The 19,653-nt window shown below is 43.8% G+C and overlaps 1 protein-coding gene across 10 annotated transcripts in view; it reads left to right on the forward strand.

Moving 5' to 3' along the window:
- Positions 1-19,653, forward strand: part of PLA2G4A (phospholipase A2 group IVA) — a 71,947-nt gene that overhangs the window by 5,144 nt on the left and 47,150 nt on the right. For 3 of the 10 annotated variants that reach the window (XM_086842765.1, XM_086842769.1, XM_086842772.1), the window contains exons 2-5: positions 4,595-4,624; positions 11,740-11,842; positions 11,995-12,133; positions 17,920-18,001. In XM_086842765.1, coding sequence (XP_086698891.1) covers positions 12,101-12,133; positions 17,920-18,001 — 115 coding nt within the window. In that variant the 5' untranslated portion in view covers positions 4,595-4,624; positions 11,740-11,842; positions 11,995-12,100. Of the gene's footprint in view, positions 1-4,594; positions 4,625-11,736; positions 11,843-11,994; positions 12,134-17,919; positions 18,002-19,653 lie in introns of all 10 variants that reach the window. The other 7 variants (XM_086842766.1, XM_086842771.1, XM_086842770.1 and 4 more) reach the window with 3 other exon arrangements.

Below are 19,653 nucleotides of genomic sequence, written 5' to 3' on the forward strand. Positions count from 1 at the left end.
TCCAGTCACCAAGGGATTACATTTTATTAAACATGCATGAAGGACAGGACAGGACTGATAAGTGGAATATTGGGACAGATGGAGCTGATGGAGTAAGAATTGTATGGACATGTCCAGGTTGTCTCATTCCATCTGCTCCATGGCCTTTGCCAGACCTTTAAGTAGAAAGGTTTGGCCTTACAGTTTTGGTGTGAAGTTACTTTTGATTTGGTGGTGATTTCCCCTCACTCTCACCCCCATTACCATGTCTGTTTCTCAAGGGTAGAGATTATAAATAGGGTTTAATTACTAAAACTGTGTTTCTCATTCATTTAACTTACTGTACTGTCAAGTGGATGCTAAAAATAAATGCCCCCAAGCAGAGATTTCATTTTGTCCCTTTCAGGGGAAACAGAACCTGTGGATGACTGCACTGAACAGAGAGCAGCTCTGGCTGTGGCGTGCACCATCACTTTGCATGCTCCATTCCAAAAACTGTGCCTTTGGACCTCACATGCAAAACTGAAGCTCTATGCAAAGCCAGCAGCTGCTGCCTGATCTGGCAGTCCTGGAAGAAACAACGTAAAACTGCATTTTGGGGAGAAGGTGGTTCTAGATCTCTGGAATGTGACTAAATAGAAACTTTCTGGTTGATCCTCTTGTGTTCTGGTTTTCAAAATTAGCCTATAATTGAGAATTTTAAAAGACTTTTGAGGCACATCTGTACTTTAATTTCATCAATATGGGTATGTGTTTAAGTCAACATTCCAATAGTGGTCATCTCTTGTCCTAGACAATTTTTATAAAATACAGAACTAACTATTCATGTGCTGCTGTTCTGTTTGAATCTTTTTCCTCCTCAATCCAAGCAGAACAGATAATGAGTTTCTAACCATAGAACATAACACTGAATGTTACACCCCTTTATCTCCTGATAAAGGCAGGACTCTAATTTTCACAAACCTGCTGTTTTTAGACTTGTATTGTGAAAAAAAAGTAGTTTTCCCTCTGTAACCAAAGCCCTACAGCTGTGACTTAAGGACAGTGCTGGTGAAAAACCTGACATAAATGGGAATAGGAGCTTGTACAGCTTCTGGGAAGCAGGTCCTGGCTTTCCCTAAATCTAAAGTATTTTTATGGGTGTATGTTTGTTTCAGTGACAATACTTTCAGACTTCCTGCTTTTTCCCAGCACTGTAAGATCCCCATAGGGAGCTGCTGCGAAGCCTGTGCTAATGGTAATGAGAACCAGCTCTTTGCTAATGGCAAAGCTTGCCAACATCTTGCATTTCTCTGGCATTTTCCACTTGGAACAGCACATGTCCATACAGGCTTTCTTGGTGAGTGATTGCATTCACCTGGGACATGCTTCCATGGATTATTTTGCTTTTTATACTTAAATTCCTTTTTCCAAGAATTCTAAACGCATTAACTCAGTGTGCTATTCAATGAGCTCTTCAACTTCCCCGTGTCCTGGAGAATGCAGGTTAAATTTTTATAAGGGTGTTTTTGATATAGAGAAAATTATATTGGATATTAGGAAGAAAGCCTTCCATCTGAGCATAGGAAGGCCCTGGCACGGGGTGCCCAGGGAAGCTGTGGCTGCCCCGTCCCTGGAAGAGACCAAGGCCAGGTTGAACAGGGCTGACTTGGAGCCACCTGGGATAGTGGAAGATGCCAGTGCCCATGGCAGGGGTGGGTGGCACTGGATGGACTTCAAGGTCACTTCAAACCTTCTATGATTCTGTGAAATGAAATAGCTTCTTTAGAGGCATTAAGTCAAATATGAATCAAAATCACCATCTGAAAGGAATGGTGTGGGCCAAGGCTGTTCTCCTCCATCTGAGAGTGACCTTTCCTGGATACTTAGTGGCTCTTTCCATTTAAGTGCTGTTTTGAGTAAAAGTGGGGTTAAGCTCTCCCCCAGACAGTTTTATTTAAACTGATGTAGTTCTCTTCTGACAACCTCATGCTTTGGCAAGTTGACATTTTCTTTATAAAAAATATTTTTGAAAAGTGCTCAAACACCTGCACTGTGTGATCTATGCCCTGTAACGTGTCAGTTATTTCCCTTTCACCCCAGAGACAACATGTCCATGGGTGTTTAATATGCTGAGAGAGAGTCTGAGTTGGCAAGGGAGGTAGTAAGCCCTCAGTGTCTTAAGAAATAGTTAAATTAGAAACTTAGGTAGTTTGGTAAGAGAGTAGTCATTGAGTAGTTGTTGATTAAGTTTCCTGAACCAATCCTCTGTGCCTCAGAGAGAAGCATGAAAGTCCCCCTTGTGTCCCAGATTTTGCAAAGCTCTTTTAACAAGGGGATATGTAAATTTGGGGTTTCTTCCTCCCTTTGACTGCTGTCCTTTTACTTTTGAAATCATTGTTTGTGGCTCCTTAGTGACTGAGAGTTACTGTATCACACTCCTGAAGTTGCTGTGTTTTTTATGGGTTTTGATACTTCTCTGTAACAAACTTCTCTCTTTTTTTTCTGATTTGTGTATCCACTGATGGAATTAACCTCCTGGTACTGGTAGAATCACCAGTACCAGGTGAAGAGAATTAAAGAGAGATTTTCTTTTTCTTTTTTTTTTTTTTTATTATGATAGAGAAAATCTTCCAAAAATTGTATAAAGATGTTATTTTCAGTTTTAATCCATCTCCAAAGCTTTAGTTGGGAATGTTGGGCATTCATTTGTAGTGGCTTCAGTCCTTCCCTTTATCCTCTCAGGGCCTGTGTGTCTCGTGGATAACAGTTATCTAAAAATTAAGTGGCACCTGATTCAAAGCTTTCTTCCTAAATCAGCAGGGGTTGCACTGTAGCTCGTGCCACAGCTTGGCGTTTTAACTGTTGGCACTCTGACTCTGTCTGAAATGGTGAGGTGTTACCACTGAAGATGAATAGATCACACGCACACAGGTCAAGGTGTGGTGAAAAGAAGAACCGAGTTTATTTTTCCTCCCAGGATTTATACATTTCTGACCATGGCCAGGGATTGGATGGTCAGGATAACACTTTCTCACTGCACTGGCCATGAGAGATGCCCATCACAAGACGTGTAACAGAAAGAATGTACACATACCTATGTTTACAGTTACTTTCCTGGGAAAGTCCTTAGAAAACTATGTTAGCAAGCTCAGAGGCTGAGTTTTCAGGGCAACAGTGAGGCAGAAAACTGAAGCCCTTGGGAAAGAGCAGGAGCAGGAACTTGTCTGTGGGGCAGGGCTGGCAGAACTGCTCAGGGAACAGAGAACTTGGGGAAGTTGTGAGAGCCACAGCACAGGAAGAGGAAGGAGCTCAGGCAGTGGCAGTGAGGCACCTCTCCCAGTGTGGTCTCTGAGCAGGAAGGTACCATTGCTTGCCCTCTCCAACAGGACAGGAGGGTGGAGGAGAGCTCAGCCAAGTCTTTCGAAGAAAATCAAACCCCCTGTGCAAATGCTTTGCCAAGATGAAGTTGCCTTCAAACACAAGCTGGCAGCTCAGGAGCTGCTTGCTCCTGAGAGGTTGTGGCTGCCCCATCCCTGGAAATCTCCCAAGACCAGTGTGGATAGGACTTGGAGCAACCTAGGATAGTGAGTGGCATCCCTGTGGGTGGATGAAGATGGTGGTTAAGGCCCATTCGAATCCAGATCTGTCTGGGATTCTGTGTAACAGCTCAGATCCAGGGCTGAAGGTCTGCTTGGCCAGCGGCTTGGCTGTGTGGAGCCAGGTGGGGTTTGCTCCAGGTCTGGCTTTGTTCAGCAGCCAAGGGCTGGATACAAGACAAAGATCACTGTTATGGAAGTACTTAATCTTTCCTCTCAAAAATATAATGTATGTGTTGGGCATGTCTATGTTTGTGTCTGTGTGTAAAACATATATTTATGTTACTTACTCAGACTCCAGCTTGTCAATAGCCATGAAATATTTCCATATAAATTTTACTCTCAGCATTTAAAGAGGCTGAAAAATGTCAGCGTCAGAAGTTTGTTCATGACTACTTTTACTAGAAAGTCCAGACAGATTTCCTTGAGTCACTCCAACTTTGTCATGCTTTAAATGCTGTGACCATAGAGACCAAAGGAAGTGCTGCACAATTGTCCCCTTGGCTGCAGACAGTGACCAGAGCTAGTGTTTGGAGTGAGGAGCTCAAAACCAGAAAGTTGAGTCACATTGTGCAGACATGACGAGTGGGAGATGACAAAACACACCTTGTGCGTGCAACCCTTCCTCCAGCTTGGCAGTGCCAGCAGCCTGGCTGACGCTACAGCCTGTGCCAAAATACCAGGAAATCCTGAAAACTAATACCAATTAAACTGAAAAAGAATGAAAAATACATTGGAAGGAAATATTTACCATATGTTCAGCTAAATTTGTTTTACCTGCATTATCTGACCAGAAGCTAGCTGCTAAATTTTACCAGCTTGTTCCATTCTTAGCTGTTTTTGTTGGGTTTTTGTGTGAAACCACTGCTTAGCTGTATTACAGAAGGACTGTCAGCTGCAGTTGAAGCCTGAGTGCATCAGGCACGTTTACATGTTGGATTCTTCTCCCAAAACCCCATAAACACTTAAATAAAACCTTACTCTAATATTTTCCCTAGAGTTTTTGTTTTTAAACCATTCCTACTTTCCCTTTGCAGGGATGCAAAAGAAGGGGAATGAAGGCATAGGTAAGTTAAAGATACATAAGAACCAAACCCTCATGATTTTAATAAAATCTTTAAAAGGCATTGGCCCAGAAACACTTAGAAGTTGGCTGAGCTAGGTGCTGTCCCCAAGGGACAGGAATGGATTTGGAATGAGATTTTTGGAGGCTGATTATAGAGCTCTAAATCATGCAGCACAGTTCTTTTCATGGTACCAGCGAGGCATCTGGAAAGGGGATCCTGAGGTTTTGGCAGGCAGCAGCTCTTAACCACAGTGCAGCAGAGCAAGTGGAAAGTTTTGCCAATGCTCCAGGTAAGAAAGAAATGCAGGGGAGGTTTTTTCCTTCTTTTCCCCCCTTCACAGAAACATTAAAATAATATAGTCAACAAAAAGCTCTGCCCAGTCAGGTGTTGTAATTGAGATGTCTATCACTTAATTTTAGGAGTTCTTGCATAACTGTTTGCATTTCTGGCAAGACTTTGGAAGCTGCCACTGGCAGTGAAGTTTTCCATTTTAGAGAGCCTGGCTCTGGGTACTTGGGACACCCAATATCTTGAAATTTGAAAGTGAGCCTTAAACTGTGCTTCCAAAGTGAAAATACTCTTAAACAAATGACTGACAAACATCCCTGGAAGTGTCCAAGGCCAGGATGGATAGGGCTGGGAGCAACCTGGGATAGTGAGAGGTGTCCCTGCCCATGGAAAGGGGTGGCACTGGATGACCTTCAAGGTCCCTTCCAACCCACATCATTCCAGGATTATATGATGGAAGGTTTGTTTGTGGAATAACTAGGTTCCAAATTACTACTGGATAGAAATGTTGGGCACTTTTCCATCTTCTTTTCCTAATTGCACTGTGCTCATAGTAAATTACCTGCAGGTATGATCTTGAAATGACACAAGTAATAGGTGGACTTGAGTAGTGCATTCTAATTGTTTTAGGTCTGTATCCTAATAATTATTTTTCAAGGAACTTCCATCAGATTTTTCACATTTCTCTTTGTTTCTTGGCTTTCTTGCTGGAAAACAAGTGAGCTGCTTCCCACATAACCCTGACCTACTCAGTGGTGATTCCTGGTCAGCTGCCTGAGGTTTTTTGATTAATTTTGAGACTCTGCCACCTAAACTCTCTGCCTTGTGGCTTTGATTTCTGTAGCAAAGGATAGTGATTGTTGCCATTTTTAAAGAGTATTCTTGGCATCTCTCAGCTGAGTTTGTTGTTCCCTCTCAAGGCTGTTTTTTATTTCCAGTGCAATTTCAGTTGAAGTAAAATATGATTTTGAAGAAGAGTTATTTAAAGGTATTAACTCAAGGGGCTCTTTCGTTCCTTGAATAAATGAACTCCTTTACTCTTTTGCTCAGTTTCACATTGAAGTCCTCCTGTGAATTTGTCATACAGTGAGTTCACTTATGGTGACATGGGTTTTTCTCATAACCTCACAGGCTGTTGCAGCAAGTGATTCTTGTTAGAGCTCCTTTGTGTAAGCAGGATAATTGTAACATAAACCATTGTGCCCTGAATCAGTTGCCTCAGACTTGCAGATGCTGTCTATGGGGAAACTACAGCACGTGACTGGGTTTTCAGTCCAGGGAACTTCCATGGCCAACATGACACAGGTGTGGGTATTCAGGCAGAGATGCTTCCAGCCTCTTGAATATTCCTGGTGGGGAGGTCATTCCTTGCAGAATGTAAGACAGGGGAGATGTTTTGAATCCAGCCTAATTCAAGTTTATTAAAGGACCATGTCTGATGCCCCTGATTAACCAAGTCTTGCCTCCTGTAACATAGAGCATTATTCCATGTATATGGAATATATGGAGTGTATGGAGTGTATCCAGTGTATCCATGGCCTAATAATTTTTCTTCCTCACTTTGGGCCTCTGAAGTAGCCTTCAGCACTAGAAAAGGTGAAACTTTACACTGGTGGTGATTGTTGGGACTTTTCCGGAGTTTCAGTCCTGCTAGAGTGTTTTACAGCCCTCCTTCCACTGTTGTTGTGTCACCTGTATTTTCAGTAACTGCTTATAGGCTGACAAGTCATCTTTAAAAAAAAATTTACTATCTTTTCATCTATTACCTCCCCTATAGCAGGAAGTCAAGTCTTAAAATCTCCTGTCTAGCTATGCTATGTCAACTTCCTTGATAAGCTTCACCCCATGGTGTCCTCTGAAAATGTGGCACAAAGGTTGAACTTTTTGTCCTTTTTCTCAGAATCTTTCCTCCCACCCATGCTTCCTTAGCAAGGTGTGGGGAGAGCAGTCATAGAACTACAGAATCATTGGGGTTGGAAAAGGCTTGTAACCGATTCCCACCTTCTTACGAGCCCAGAGCACTTCCCTGGGCACCTCCAGGGATGGGGACTCCACTATGGACAGTCTGTTCCAATGTCTGACAACCTTTTCCATGAAGAAGTTCCTCCTGATGTCCAACCTCACAACTTGAGGCCACTCCCTCTCATCCTGTTCCTTGGGAGCAGAGCCTGACGAGCCCCCCCAGCTGCCTCCTCCTGTCAGGGAGTTGTGCAGAGCCAGAAAGTCCCCCCTGAGTCTCCTTTTCTCCAGGCTGAGCCCCTTTCCCAACTCCCTCAGCTGCTCCTGGGGCTCCAGACCCTTCCCCAGCTCTGTTCCCTTCCCTGGACCCACTCCAGCCCCTCAAGGTCTGTCTGGTCATGAAGGCCTGGAACTGGGCAGAGAACTTGAGGTCCCTCAGCTGTGCCAGCACAGGGAACAGCCACTGCCCCGGGCCTGTGGCCACATCAGGGCTGGGACAGCCCAGGGCCCATTGGCCCCTGGTCCACCTAGGCTCATTTTTAAGTTCTGTCCCCAACACCCCCAGGGCCTTGTCCAGCTTTCCAGCCACTCTTCCCCTCAGCCTGGTGCTGCAGGGGGTTGGGGTGACCCAAGGTCAAGACCCAGCACTTGTCCTTGTTGACCCTCATCCCTTTGGGCTTGGCCCATGGGTCTACTTGGCACATCAGCAGAACATTTACTTTTCTGTTTGTGGTGGAAGTGGAGTGATGGGTACTCTACATGGAGTCAGAGGCTCCTTGTGTGGGAAGCCCTAAATTAAAAAATAACATTACAGTGATTTTCCAGGATGCTAGGCAAAGTCATGTAGAAACAGTATTTGTTATTTCTGTTATACAATCACAGGATCAATCTAACCAAATAAAATGCTGTAATCTGATTTGATAGAAATGGAGGGTGACATTCATACAAAAAGCCTGAGTCATTACTTAGCTTATTCTCTACCCCTTACTCTTCTCCTAATAGATTGAAAGTTAATGACTGTGCTGGTGAATCACACTTATTATTTTAAAAATTGTTCATGTCTTTGATTTTTTTTAAGAAGAATTGGACAGCTTGATATAAACAATCTCCATCTAATGATTTTTCTTACACTCGTGAAGATGTATTCTGGTGATGATACTTATATTGTGCTGTGTTTACTCATTTTCAGGTCTTTTCCACTCAGTGAGACTAACTCTGGAGTAAGCTTGTGCTCAGCATGGGAAAAATCTCATTATTCTTATCTTTTGACACATCCTGTACAACTGAATTATCTGTAGGAATGTACTAAGGATGAAAATGTTCCAGTAATATTCTCTGTCCGTTTATGTGTGTGTAGCTTCTTTTTGTGAGTTACTCTGTTACAGTTGGTCTTCCAAGGCAATAATCCCTTCTCTGCTTCAGTCTGTCACCTCAAGTGACTATGAGCTGAGATCACAGAAGACCCTTGACTCGAGGAGTGATCCAGCTATCCACTGATAGCTTGGTACTGATAGCGTTTGAAACTCTGCCTAGCAATGAAACACCCTTGTCCTGATAGGAGTTCACTTTTGGGTGAAAGTGAGATTTAGGCACTTAGGGAAAGGCTGGCTCTCCATGACAGGGCTGGGCTAAACTGTGGCCTGTTTGCTGTGTAATTTGTAAACTTTGACATTGACCAATAAAACAATGAGAATCAGAGGGTCATGGAATGATTTGTGTTGGAAGGGACCTTAATGCCCATCCAGTGGCACTCCCTGCCACGGGTAGGGATACTTTCCTAGGTTGCTCCAAGCCCTATCCAATCTAGCCATCAACACTTCCAGGGATCCAGGGGCAGCCACAGCTTCTCGGGGCACCCTGTGCCAGGGCCCCATCACCGTCAGAGGGAAGAATATCTTCTGTATGTTGAACCTAAATTTTCCCTCAGTCAGTTTGAAGCCATTCCCCCTTGCTCATGTCACTATAATTCCTGACGCAGAGTCCCCCTCTGGCTTCCTTGTAGGCCCCTTCGCATCCTGAAAAGCTGCTGGAAGGTCTCCACACAACCCTCTGTTCTCCAGTTAACTTAATCTCTTCTTTGATTACCTATGATATACAGTTAAACAGTCTGGCCAGCTTAGTTAATTTTGGTAGTGCTGCCTGTGAGGTGCTTTTCCTTTAGGAAGGAATGCTGTCAGCCCTGACAACAACATAGTTACAGATGGTGTGATACCACCAGATATCAGGGAAGCAAAACAATCTGTGTTGGGAATATCAAAGTGTCCTTGAAGATGTGTTTAGAGGCACTGCTTCCCCTGCCAAGGGGAGGCCCCCTGCCAAGGGCGAGGCTCACCAACCCCAGCTCAAATGCAGGATTTTGTATGTGCTTGTGATACAGCCCTGAATTAGTTAGGATCAGCCTGGGGAAGAGGAGGCTGAAGGCAGAGCTCACTGGGGCTGCAGCTTCTCCCAAAGGGAGCTCCAATCTCTGCTCCCTGTGGCTGGGGACAGGACCCAGGGAGTGGTTGCAGCTGGGCCAGAGGAAAGTTTTCCTGGATACCAGGAAAAGCTTCTTTCCCCAGAGGGTGATCAGGCACTGCCCAGGCTGCCCAGGGAATGGGCATGGCCCCAAGGCTGCCAGAGCTCCAGGATCATTTTGGCCAACTCTCTCAGGGATGCATAGGGTGGGATTGTTGGGGTGCCAGTGCAGGGACAGGGGTCAGACTGGATGATCCTTGGGGGTTTCTTCCCACTCAGGGCATTCTGTGATTCCATGAAGACTTTTCCATTAGGCCATGTGGGATGGACAGTGTGTAGTGGAGGTATTAAGCAAAATAATTTTGGGATCATAGCTCTATTTGCTGCAGATGTTTGCAGTAAACATTTTTCAAGACTTTCTTCACGGCTCTTGATGAGTGTATTCAGGATTTCTTGGTAGTGCTGTTTTTGGCTCCTCTGCCACACTACGATTTTTACATGTAGAAATCTTTGTGCGCTTTACCCAAACTCTATGGTAATGTAGTGCGAGTTTCCAGAGGGTGTGGTGTAATTAACTGATTTGAATTAAATCCACTGTAAGGGATTAAGTATTCAAGTAACTTAAATGTCTGCTTTCTCTTGAGGTGTCCTGCTGGTACTGGGATGAGCATGGATAGCTGTCCCTCTGCCAGCCCTGGACCCCTGAAATGGCACCTGGGCCTGTGCTTGGGTACTTGCCTGTGTTATCACATCCCGAGAGACTCTGATTAACACAGCAAGCCAGGAGCTCCATGTGGAGTAACATAATATGGGCAGGGCTGGGATGTGCAGTGCTGATGGTTGGAGCTGTGTGGGAACCTGGGCTCCAAGGCTTTGTGTATGAGGTAACCTTGCTCCCTGGCTCTGCTGTCCCCGCTGAGAGCACTGCCTGTCGCCTGCACTCTGCGCGGGTGTTGGGATGAAGTTGTTGATGATGTGGTTGCATTTTTGTCCATCTGCATGATCCTTGCCTCATCAAGCATGGGGGGCAGATGGCGCTTGGGGACTTGTCCTGGCCCTGTAGCTGAAGAGACTGTTGTCTGCAGCATCACAAATGCGCTTCCTGCAGATGTTGAAACAAATGAGGTGGGGGGTTGTAGGGAGACAGAGCATGATCTCATGTCTGAACCAGCTACGGGATCATCTGGGGAGCTGGAACTCTGCCTTTAGGATGCAGGACATTAACTCAAACCAGGCTTTTTGTCCTGGGTCTAACCTGTTCTCTTATTTCCCCAGACAGAGCAGTATCCTCGGCTTGGTTTTGTGTATCCTCTTAAAGTGAGCGTGGTAGTTGGCTGTGCGCTAAGGCGAAATGAGTATTTTCTTGTTTTACAAATTTACTCTCCTTTATGGTGATTGGGTAGCTCCTCTTGTTCCCTTTCCTGGATTGCCTTCCAAGATGGCAGCATTTCCTCCAGAAATGATATAGCTGGACACCTTTACCATGATTCTCCAATGGTGAAGTCTTTCTTATTCACATTTCCTCAGATAAAAATGAATAAATAAACCCAGGATGATTCCTAGCCTCAAACTATCATTAGGTCTGACTGTAAAGAATAGTCAGGCATGACCAGGGAAGTGATGAAATTTCTGTCTCCGGAAGTGTTCAGAAAACATGTGGGATATGGTGCTTTGGGACATAGTTTAATGATGAACCTGGCAGTGCTGTTAGTGGATGGACTTGACGATCTTGGAGGGCTTATCCAGCCTTAATGATTCAGTAACTAAAGAAAGGACATTGTAATGTTCTAGTGATCGTAATGAAACTAAATTTTTATTTTCATGTCTTCCTGAGTTTCTCAAGAGCAAAGGTTTGGGAGTGACAAATCATTGTTTAGGGCTTATCCTGCTATTTCAGAATTTAGCATTAGGAATTATTCCCTTCAGACCAAACCCCACATAGTGCTTCATATCTTTTCACTTTGGAATTTCTGCTAATGGTTCAGGTCTGACCATGGTCCAGCTGGATCTGAGAACTGATCCTGTCCAGTTCCCAGGGTTTTTAGAGATGCAGAAAGGAATAATGTCTGTTACTTTGATAGTTGAAAACAGTTCTGTTTTTGAAGGCCTCTGGTGGCCCCTGATCTTCACAGAGTGCTCAGAAAGCAGTGGCCTATGGAGAGCCTGTTGAAGAGACATGAAGTCCTGGTTTTCAGTTTGCCCCTCCAAGCTTCTGGAACATCTCCAGACAGCCAGGGTTGGCCAGGAGGTTACATACAGCTGCAGCTGGAATTCCCTTCCTGGATTTACAGAGGGCAGTATTGCTGCTCCTGCAGAGCTCACAATCATAACTAGGATTGTAATGCATGGAAGCATAAACACTACTATTTACAGGATAAATGTAATTCCTCACTTCTTTTGTTTATCAGTAGAGCTGCTAGAAAGGCTGGGATGACTGGAATTTAAGATACTTGATTCCTGCTCTTACCTGGAAGTAGAGGAAATAAGCACGAGAAATTTCTCCAGCTCAGGCAGGTAAATACCTTTATCTCCATAGCTTATATGAAATTAAGTTCTTGGTTAACAAATGAATTGTGGAAGCCTTCATAAAGAGTGGGAATTTATTTGCTCTGTAAAATACAATTTAAAAGGAACTGATTAATTTTATCTTCTTCTTTATTTATTAGTTAAAGGACCTTTCATACGGAGCTCTGTTCTGAAAAAAGGAGAAGTCTCTCCTGCGTGGGATTGAAATACATACTTGGCAGTTGCCTTGAATAAACTAAGGCAAAAATGTCTATCATAGATCCTTATCAACACATTGTGGTAAGTAGCACTGCATCTCTGATATACATTGTCTTGTATAATGACCTCCCTGTTGGAAGTTACTCCAATGTTATGTGCTTATTTAGAGTTGTTACTATTTCCTTCACGAAAAGGTTGATGTGTCTAGCTTTCTTCTTTACAGTGCAGTTTTGGAGGGGGGGGGGGGGGACAGATTTGTACTCTTTTTCTCTTCATTAGTATGAATGGAGGGGCAAGCTGACAATTTGGGGTATTTAGATCTTAAAGTGGTGTATATCACTAATGTTGGTTCAAAGAGAATCCTCAAAATATATCGTGCAAGCTCTGAGTGAGATGATCTGTGCTACTCAGCAGCACAGTTTCCCTGATCCCTTCCTTCTGCTTTATTCCAATTTTCAAGCTGCATTCTTGTCCCAGCTGTCACACCTTTGGGATGGCAGTGAGCCAATGGATCCAGCTAAATGAGCAAAAATCCGGTTCAATACAAAAAAAGACAAACATTTCTTAGGAAGAATTCTTCCCTGTGAGGGTGGAAAGGCCCTGGCACAGGGTGCCCAGAGAAGCTGTGGCTGCCCCTGGATCCCTGGCAGTGTCCAAGGGCAGGCTGGACAGGGCTTGGGGCAACCTGGGATTGTGGAAGGTGTTCTGCCCAGGACAGGGGGTGAAGGGGTGCCACTGAATGGGCTTTAAGATCCTCCCAGCCTAAACCATTCTGGGATTCCATGGAAGGGTTAGAAAATCCATTCTATGCTGTTGGAGCTGGCCCAAGGGGAGAGTGAGCTCAGCCTGTGAAAGTGTAGAAATAGGAACAAGGGAAGCAGGAGGGAAATGGGAGCAGAGCTGCCCTTTGGCAAGCCTGTGGCTCACCAGCCTCTGAATGCAGCTGTGCTGGAAGTGAGTTTCCAAAGGAAACACTGTAATGGCAATTCCTGCCCAAGCCGAAATGTGGAGCCACACTGGGCGTGTTCCTATCAGGGGCTTCTTGTAACAGTGCCAGGCTAACAGCAGCAGCAGTGAGGTGTCCCCAGAGATAGCTGCCACATACTTGTCACGGTGTTTTACTTTCACATGGCTAAAAATACTCCCTCTGCTTCCTAGAAGTGATCTCTTATCAACCCTGTGGTTTTTGCCCTATGCACTCACATCCTCCATGGCAGTGTGCAGCCAGAAGATGTCAAACTGGCTTTTACTCCCTCCCCAGTCCTGTGAACTGCTGGGAGGGAGGACAAACCTCAGGGTGATTTCTGTGTTAAAACAATACTGACTTAATTCCTTTCAGCATCAGTGCCCTCTCCTGGATGTATTGCTTGGAATGATCTGTACTTTTATGAGAAGTCTCTGAGGCACTTGGTTATATTTTAAGTCACTTACATAAAAGGACTTTTTGATGCCAATAATCAACAAAATGGAGCTGACCTACATATATAATATAACAAATAAGAAGTGTTTTTAGTAAATGTAGTTACAACTCCCTAGGAATGCTGAACTGTTGCTGTGGGAATGTTGCTAATTCCAGAATCAACACTGTTTGTGCAAGAGCTGATCCTTTAATTGCTTAGAAAGTGAATGGAAATCTTTGAAGGTTTTTAATTTGAAAACTGAAATCCTGTGAAAAGTTTAACTGAAATTTGGAACAGTCATGGGCAGCAAGCTTACATCAATGCAAAAATCTTGGATTTAAATTATATTTGGTATTAAATTACTCAAAAAGATTCTGCATTTTCCAGAAGTCCTTGTGCTGATTGTTGTGTATTTTCTGATTTTTTTTTCTCATTTTATGAAAGACTCTGAGGTATAAATTAAGATGTTCAGAAACCTGCTGCAGATACAGACAGAACTTACTATTACAAAAATGCAAATAATTGAAGTGTGTAATACATCTTTATTTATTTTGATATGGGGATAAATATTATAACAATGGAAAAAAGCACTTCAAGATAAAATTTGTGTGTGGGCACAAAAGTTTGTCTTAATTGTAATACCCTGTGAAAGAAGAGCATGGACTCCAATACATCGATTACTTAGATAAACAGACAAATATTTTCATTTGTCCAGCCCCATTGTTAGCTCGAGTGTCCTTAACATGAAGGAAGTAAACCCATTTAATACTTGTTCAGTCTGCCTGTGCCAGAGCTTCCTGACTGCTTGGCACACAGAATGCCAATGTCCTGGTGGAGCTCCGCTCCATGATTCAGCATTCTGGAATATGACAAATGTGATATTGAACACATACAAATCCCTGCCTTTCTGGGCACGTCTGGAAGGGCAGCAGGCAAAACCCGCCCGTAATGTTATGGGAGATTGCTGGGTCCCAGCCCCTGGTGGGAAGGGGGTGGTATTTGTGTGCTCACAAATGTAGGGATATCTAAAAGAGAGCAAAGCAGATAATTAGGGAAATTTTACTAAGGGAAAGGAAAGCATTCAAAGGTGAGAAGAACAAAGGAGGTAGGGAGAGCTAAGGTGAGGTGTGAAAACAGGAGATGCTGAACCATGGCGATTCCAGTCATGGAAAACCTTGTGGATTGAACAGTGAACACTATCCATCCGAGTTTCCATAACTCAGAAAACCCATATGCTGTCAGGGCACAGTGAAAACTTTTTGGTTCTTCTTTTCTCTCTCAGTTTATGGAGAAAGAGGAAATGAAATGAAAGACGTGTAAAGCAAGATCACTTTGGATGGTGTATTTTAGTTTCTTAAATCCATAGAATCCCATAATGGATTGAGTTGGGTGGGACCTTACAGCCCATCCCACCTCACTGCCATGGGCAGGGACAACTTGCACTGGAGTTAATTCTGAGTTTTTGAAATTTGTAACCTGTCCTAGATTTTTAAAGGAATGTAGATGTTGCTCCTCTCAGTGTTGCAACGTTGAAGTGATTTATTTACCATCATCTGTTTTTCAGAAGTACTTGAGGAATTTGTACAGATTTTTATCAAGACTTAAGGTGAACATAAGTCACTTGAAAAAAGGCAGCTTAGTCATCTAAACTAGTAAGAGCTGGATTTGTAAAGGCATTCAGAGTCAATACATTTCTCATGGTGTTTTCAGGGGACTTCTTCAGAACTCCTTCTGAAAAACTAATAAAATAAATTCTTCTGAAATATGGACATTTAGGCCTTTTTGATCTCCTCAGAAACGGGACTCTAAGTGGAAAATTGCCTTAATTTCCGCTTGCACTTAATTTGCATGAAAAACATTTATTTTGGTGTAAGAAGAGATCTAGACTTTCAAGCTTCCTGTGTATATCTGTGTATTTATTTTTTTTCTACTGAGAAGGAGATTGTTTATTTCAGTAGTGACAAATTTCCTCCAAGTGTATAACTATGGCCAAATATTAATAACTGTGTATAATTGTAATCCTCAGTGTGTTGTTTTAGGTGAGGCACGGAAAGAAGATACTGCTTTTCTGTTTTGCCAGGCCTCTGTGTTCTCACATGCCTTTCAGAGGATCCCAGTCCTAAACCAGACTTAATTTTCCTGGCAGTACAACAGCTGGAATGATGGGGGTTGTTGCTTAAGTCAATAAAAAGCAATTTTTGCAATGGCATTAGAAAAGCAGTTATCAGCTTGTAATAGAAATAGTGGTGATCTCTATACTGCTGGGAGGAGAGCAAGGTAAGTGGTGACTTGGCCTTGCTTTGATGTTAGGCATACGAATTTAGGCATACGAGTTTAGGCATATGGGAGATGCAAGCAAATTGCTTCACAGAGTGCTTGTTGTCAGGAAGGATGGTGTAGTATCCCCCTTTTCAGGCCAGAGCTGTGGGACATAAGAATTGCACTTGAATTTCACCTATCAGGTGAGAACTAAACCCAGCACGCCCATGTCCCATCTTTGTTGCTTAATTATAACTCCTCTTCACTGTTAAATGCTCATGATCTCTGATTTGTGGTCTCCAGGGAGGACAAGCTCTTTCTTGACAGCTGAGAAAAAGGAAGAGGGTGGTGTGTTTGGACTTTGGGCTGTTTCTTTTAATTACAAGGTTGGATATGACAAAGGAAATGCTTCAGTCTGTATGAAGAAACTGAGGCCAGTTGTGAAACCAACTTCATCAATCTGACATAGTTGGGAGATAATATAATAGGGAGATAATAAAGCAGCTTTGAGCATTTTCAGACAGCAAACTGAAAATAGGGGGCAGTGAGCGCAGGTAGTCTCTGGAGAGTCATAGCTTGTAAAAGTTCTTGGGGCAGGGTAAATGACAGAGCTGGGATGACTTCACATAGTTGTGTTCCCAACCCTTCACAGATACCCATGAAAATCCCCATTTACCCTGCTGTGGAGGAAGACTCCCGACTTCTTTTTGCCCTGTGGCATGGACAGAAATTTGTTCAGGGAGAAGTCACATCCTCCTTCCTGTTCATCCTTCTTGGAAGCTGCAGTGCAGAAGGTGATGGATGTCACTCAGTCATTGGGATGTCTCATGCCAGCCCATGGAAGGCTGTTGAATAGGTGTTGCTCCTTAGGAACTCTGGGTTCCCACAGCTGAACCCTCTCTGCTGGGTCTGATGCTTTCGAGGTGACCAACATCCTACTGGGAGTATCCAGAAGAGTCTGAATTCCCTTTTTCCTGTGGTTGCTGAACCACTTGCTGTGCCATGATGGTTTCAGTAAACTACATTGCCACAGTTTCCACCTGCCTGCTTATTTGGTCTTGGATCCGGGTAACTCCTATGGCTGTCAGGGGAAAATTCCAGAGACAGACAGACAGTCCTGGCCAGAGCCTCCAGCAGCTGGCACGGTGTGGGGATGATTACAGTCAGATAAAGCTGATAAACTCCGTGTCTGGGTCAGGCAGTGGCTGCAGTGAAGTCACCCCCTGTATCACTGTGGATATCTTCTCCTGGATCTTTTGCCATGGGGATGTGGCTGTGCCTGTGGCCTTGCCTCGGGCTTCTGCAGGAGTTGTGTCGGTATCACTGGAGGTGCTTTTTAATGAGTCCTGACTCAAATGCCACTTAAACACTCACAAGTCACTTTTGCTGCCTTTAGAAGATTAGTTTTGGCTTTTCTTTATTTTTTTTATTTTATTTTTTTGTGAAAATGGTATGTAAACCTACAAGACATTAACTTTTTTCTTTATTCATGTGAGAGAGATCCAGTTTGGCTCAGGTCTCTGGGTGTGAGCTGTAGACACAAAATAAGGAGGCTTGGCTGAAACAACCAGTTCTGAAAAAAGAAAAAAAAAAAAAAATAGGAAGCAACCAGATGAAAAAATAGCAGGAAAGCACCAGTCAGAACCTGAATAAGCATGCCCCATAGCAAGGGTATGGTCTATGATTTTAAATGAATTTCAGTGAATTTCCTGATTGTGCCCTTCTCCCTGGTTGTTTTGGTCCCAGTGACTGATAGGCTGTGTTTATTTTAATGCATTTAACAAGGTTGGTGGCTGGTTAGGAAAAGATAGAAAGTATACAATTGTGTGAGACCTGATCCTTGCTCGAATACCTCACATTTCCTCCCAATCTCTGTGTCCCTGTAAAGCCCTGTAAAGGGAAAAATAAAAGTCAATGGTTCCTCCTGACTAAATGCCTCAGAGCAGGTTCTGTGGTGAGGGGGAGTGTTGTTGGTTGAGATTAGTAGGTGTGGCTGCAGGAAAATCCAGCAGCCCCAGTGCAGGTACCTCTTGGTAAAGCTCCAGGGTGCAGTTCAGCTTTAGGATGCTCTATCCAGTATGAGTTTCCCTTACGTTTTGACTGGGTGACTTCTCGCTCTCTGTTTTTGGACAAAATGAAACCTTATTTTGATAGATAGGTTTTTTTTTGGTTCTGGAGCTTAATCATCTCTCACTCTCTGACTTTTAGGTGGAACACCAATACTCACACATATTCACTGTGACAGTAAGGAAAGCCACAAATGTCACCAAAGGAGCCATTGGTGACATGCGTGAGTATCTCTCTTACTATTTTGCCTTTCTTCTATGAGCCTGCTGCTGTGGGCAGGGGGAGATGGTGAATCATTTTGCATTAAATGGTTGTTAGTGGGCTGGTGGTGGGTTTCTGTCTGTCTTGTTTAAAGCCAGGGCAGCGTCCCCGTGTCACTGCTCACTCTCACTCAGAGAGCAGATCTGCCGCTCCTTTCCATTGATCCGTAAGGGCTAAGTGAGTTGTAAACGATTTGCCTACAAGCCAGCAACACCTACAATTAGCTTTTTGGCTCGGTCAAAAGTGCTGTCTGAGTGCAGTGAAACTGGAAATTGCTGCCACCTCACAGGGCTGTGGTTTGGTGGGGAAAAGAAAGAGCCCAGAGCTCTGCTGAGTCAGTGCAGAAAGCAAAAAAAAAATGTAAGGCCATTAAGTAAAAAAAAACACTCAAATGGGTCAGCAGATCTTGTGGTAGGGAGATGGATGACACCAGCACTTCTTCCTCTTTCTGGGAGGCTGCTGGGCCTCTGGACTTTGCAGCTGAACAGGAAACCGCTAGGAAGAACAACTCCGATCTTCTCTTAAGGAGGGAAGAGGGAGAGACTATTGCCTGAATTTGCAGAAATAATATTTCTGCTTCCTTGGGTCTCTCTGCTTTGTAGCCAGGTCATCTTTCCCTTTTCCCAGTTCTCCCCGAGGCTTGCAGGCTGAGACAGGGAGGATGAGTGTGAACCTTGCCTCCTGCTCTTCCATCAAGCTGACTGGACATACAAGTGTTTCCCAACTCCTGGAAACTACTTTTGTGTCAAACTATAGCAGTTGCTCTGACCCACAGTTTTGCTTCAGGGGGTTTTTGTAATTGAAGTCTACTGTTGATGCTAAAATTGAGAGGGGGATATTCAACAGCCACTAGTACAAGGAAAGAGAGGGGAGCCCTGGCAAAGGGGAAAAGAGGGAATTGGGAGTCTTTCATCCCCTGTGGGGTAAAGATCACACAGAGAAGATGCAGTGGTGTGTGTGTGTGTGTGTGTGTGTGTGTGTATACAGATATATGTAATTTCATATATATGGTGGTCTTTAGATAAGAAGACCTCAGGAAAAGTGCTGTAAGAGTGGAACAAGGAACTCATGAGTCTGTATGTGTAAGAAGATGAGTTAAACAGAAATACATGGGGTCTACACAGGTTCTTGGATACAAGTGTCTGTCATGAGACAGTGTGGGCAACATGGGCAGGGAAAAAAGGGAGGTTGAAGTGATATGATCTTAAAGGGAATATGGAAAGGGTGATGAAAGCCAGAAGATCATGGCAGCTTTGTGCACCAGAGCAAATATGGCCCTATAGTATAAACTTCAAATATTACCTATCAATATAATTGTATTTTTTTCCTAGAAAAAAGATCCTTTTATCTTAGCAAGTCATCAAAATCAAGAAGCTGCTCAGGAAGAACGTTTTATTTTGATAAAACCTGCCCGAGTAATGCTGTAGGACCACTGAAACCTGCATGGCTTCTTGTCTGAGGAGACTGCCAGAGTTTAGTAATCTGAGCCACCCCCAGTCTGAGGCATCTTTGGGTGAGCTTCCAAGGACTCAGGGCTGGTCCTTGGGGTCCTGGCAAATCCCCCAAAGCAAGAAAAACAGATTGTTTTTTTTTTTTTTTATTTTGGAAAAATTA

This window comes from Cyanistes caeruleus, chromosome 9 (genome assembly GCF_971803275.1).
Source record: "Cyanistes caeruleus chromosome 9, bCyaCae1.hap1.1, whole genome shotgun sequence".
Lineage (NCBI taxonomy): Eukaryota > Metazoa > Chordata > Aves > Passeriformes > Paridae > Cyanistes > Cyanistes caeruleus.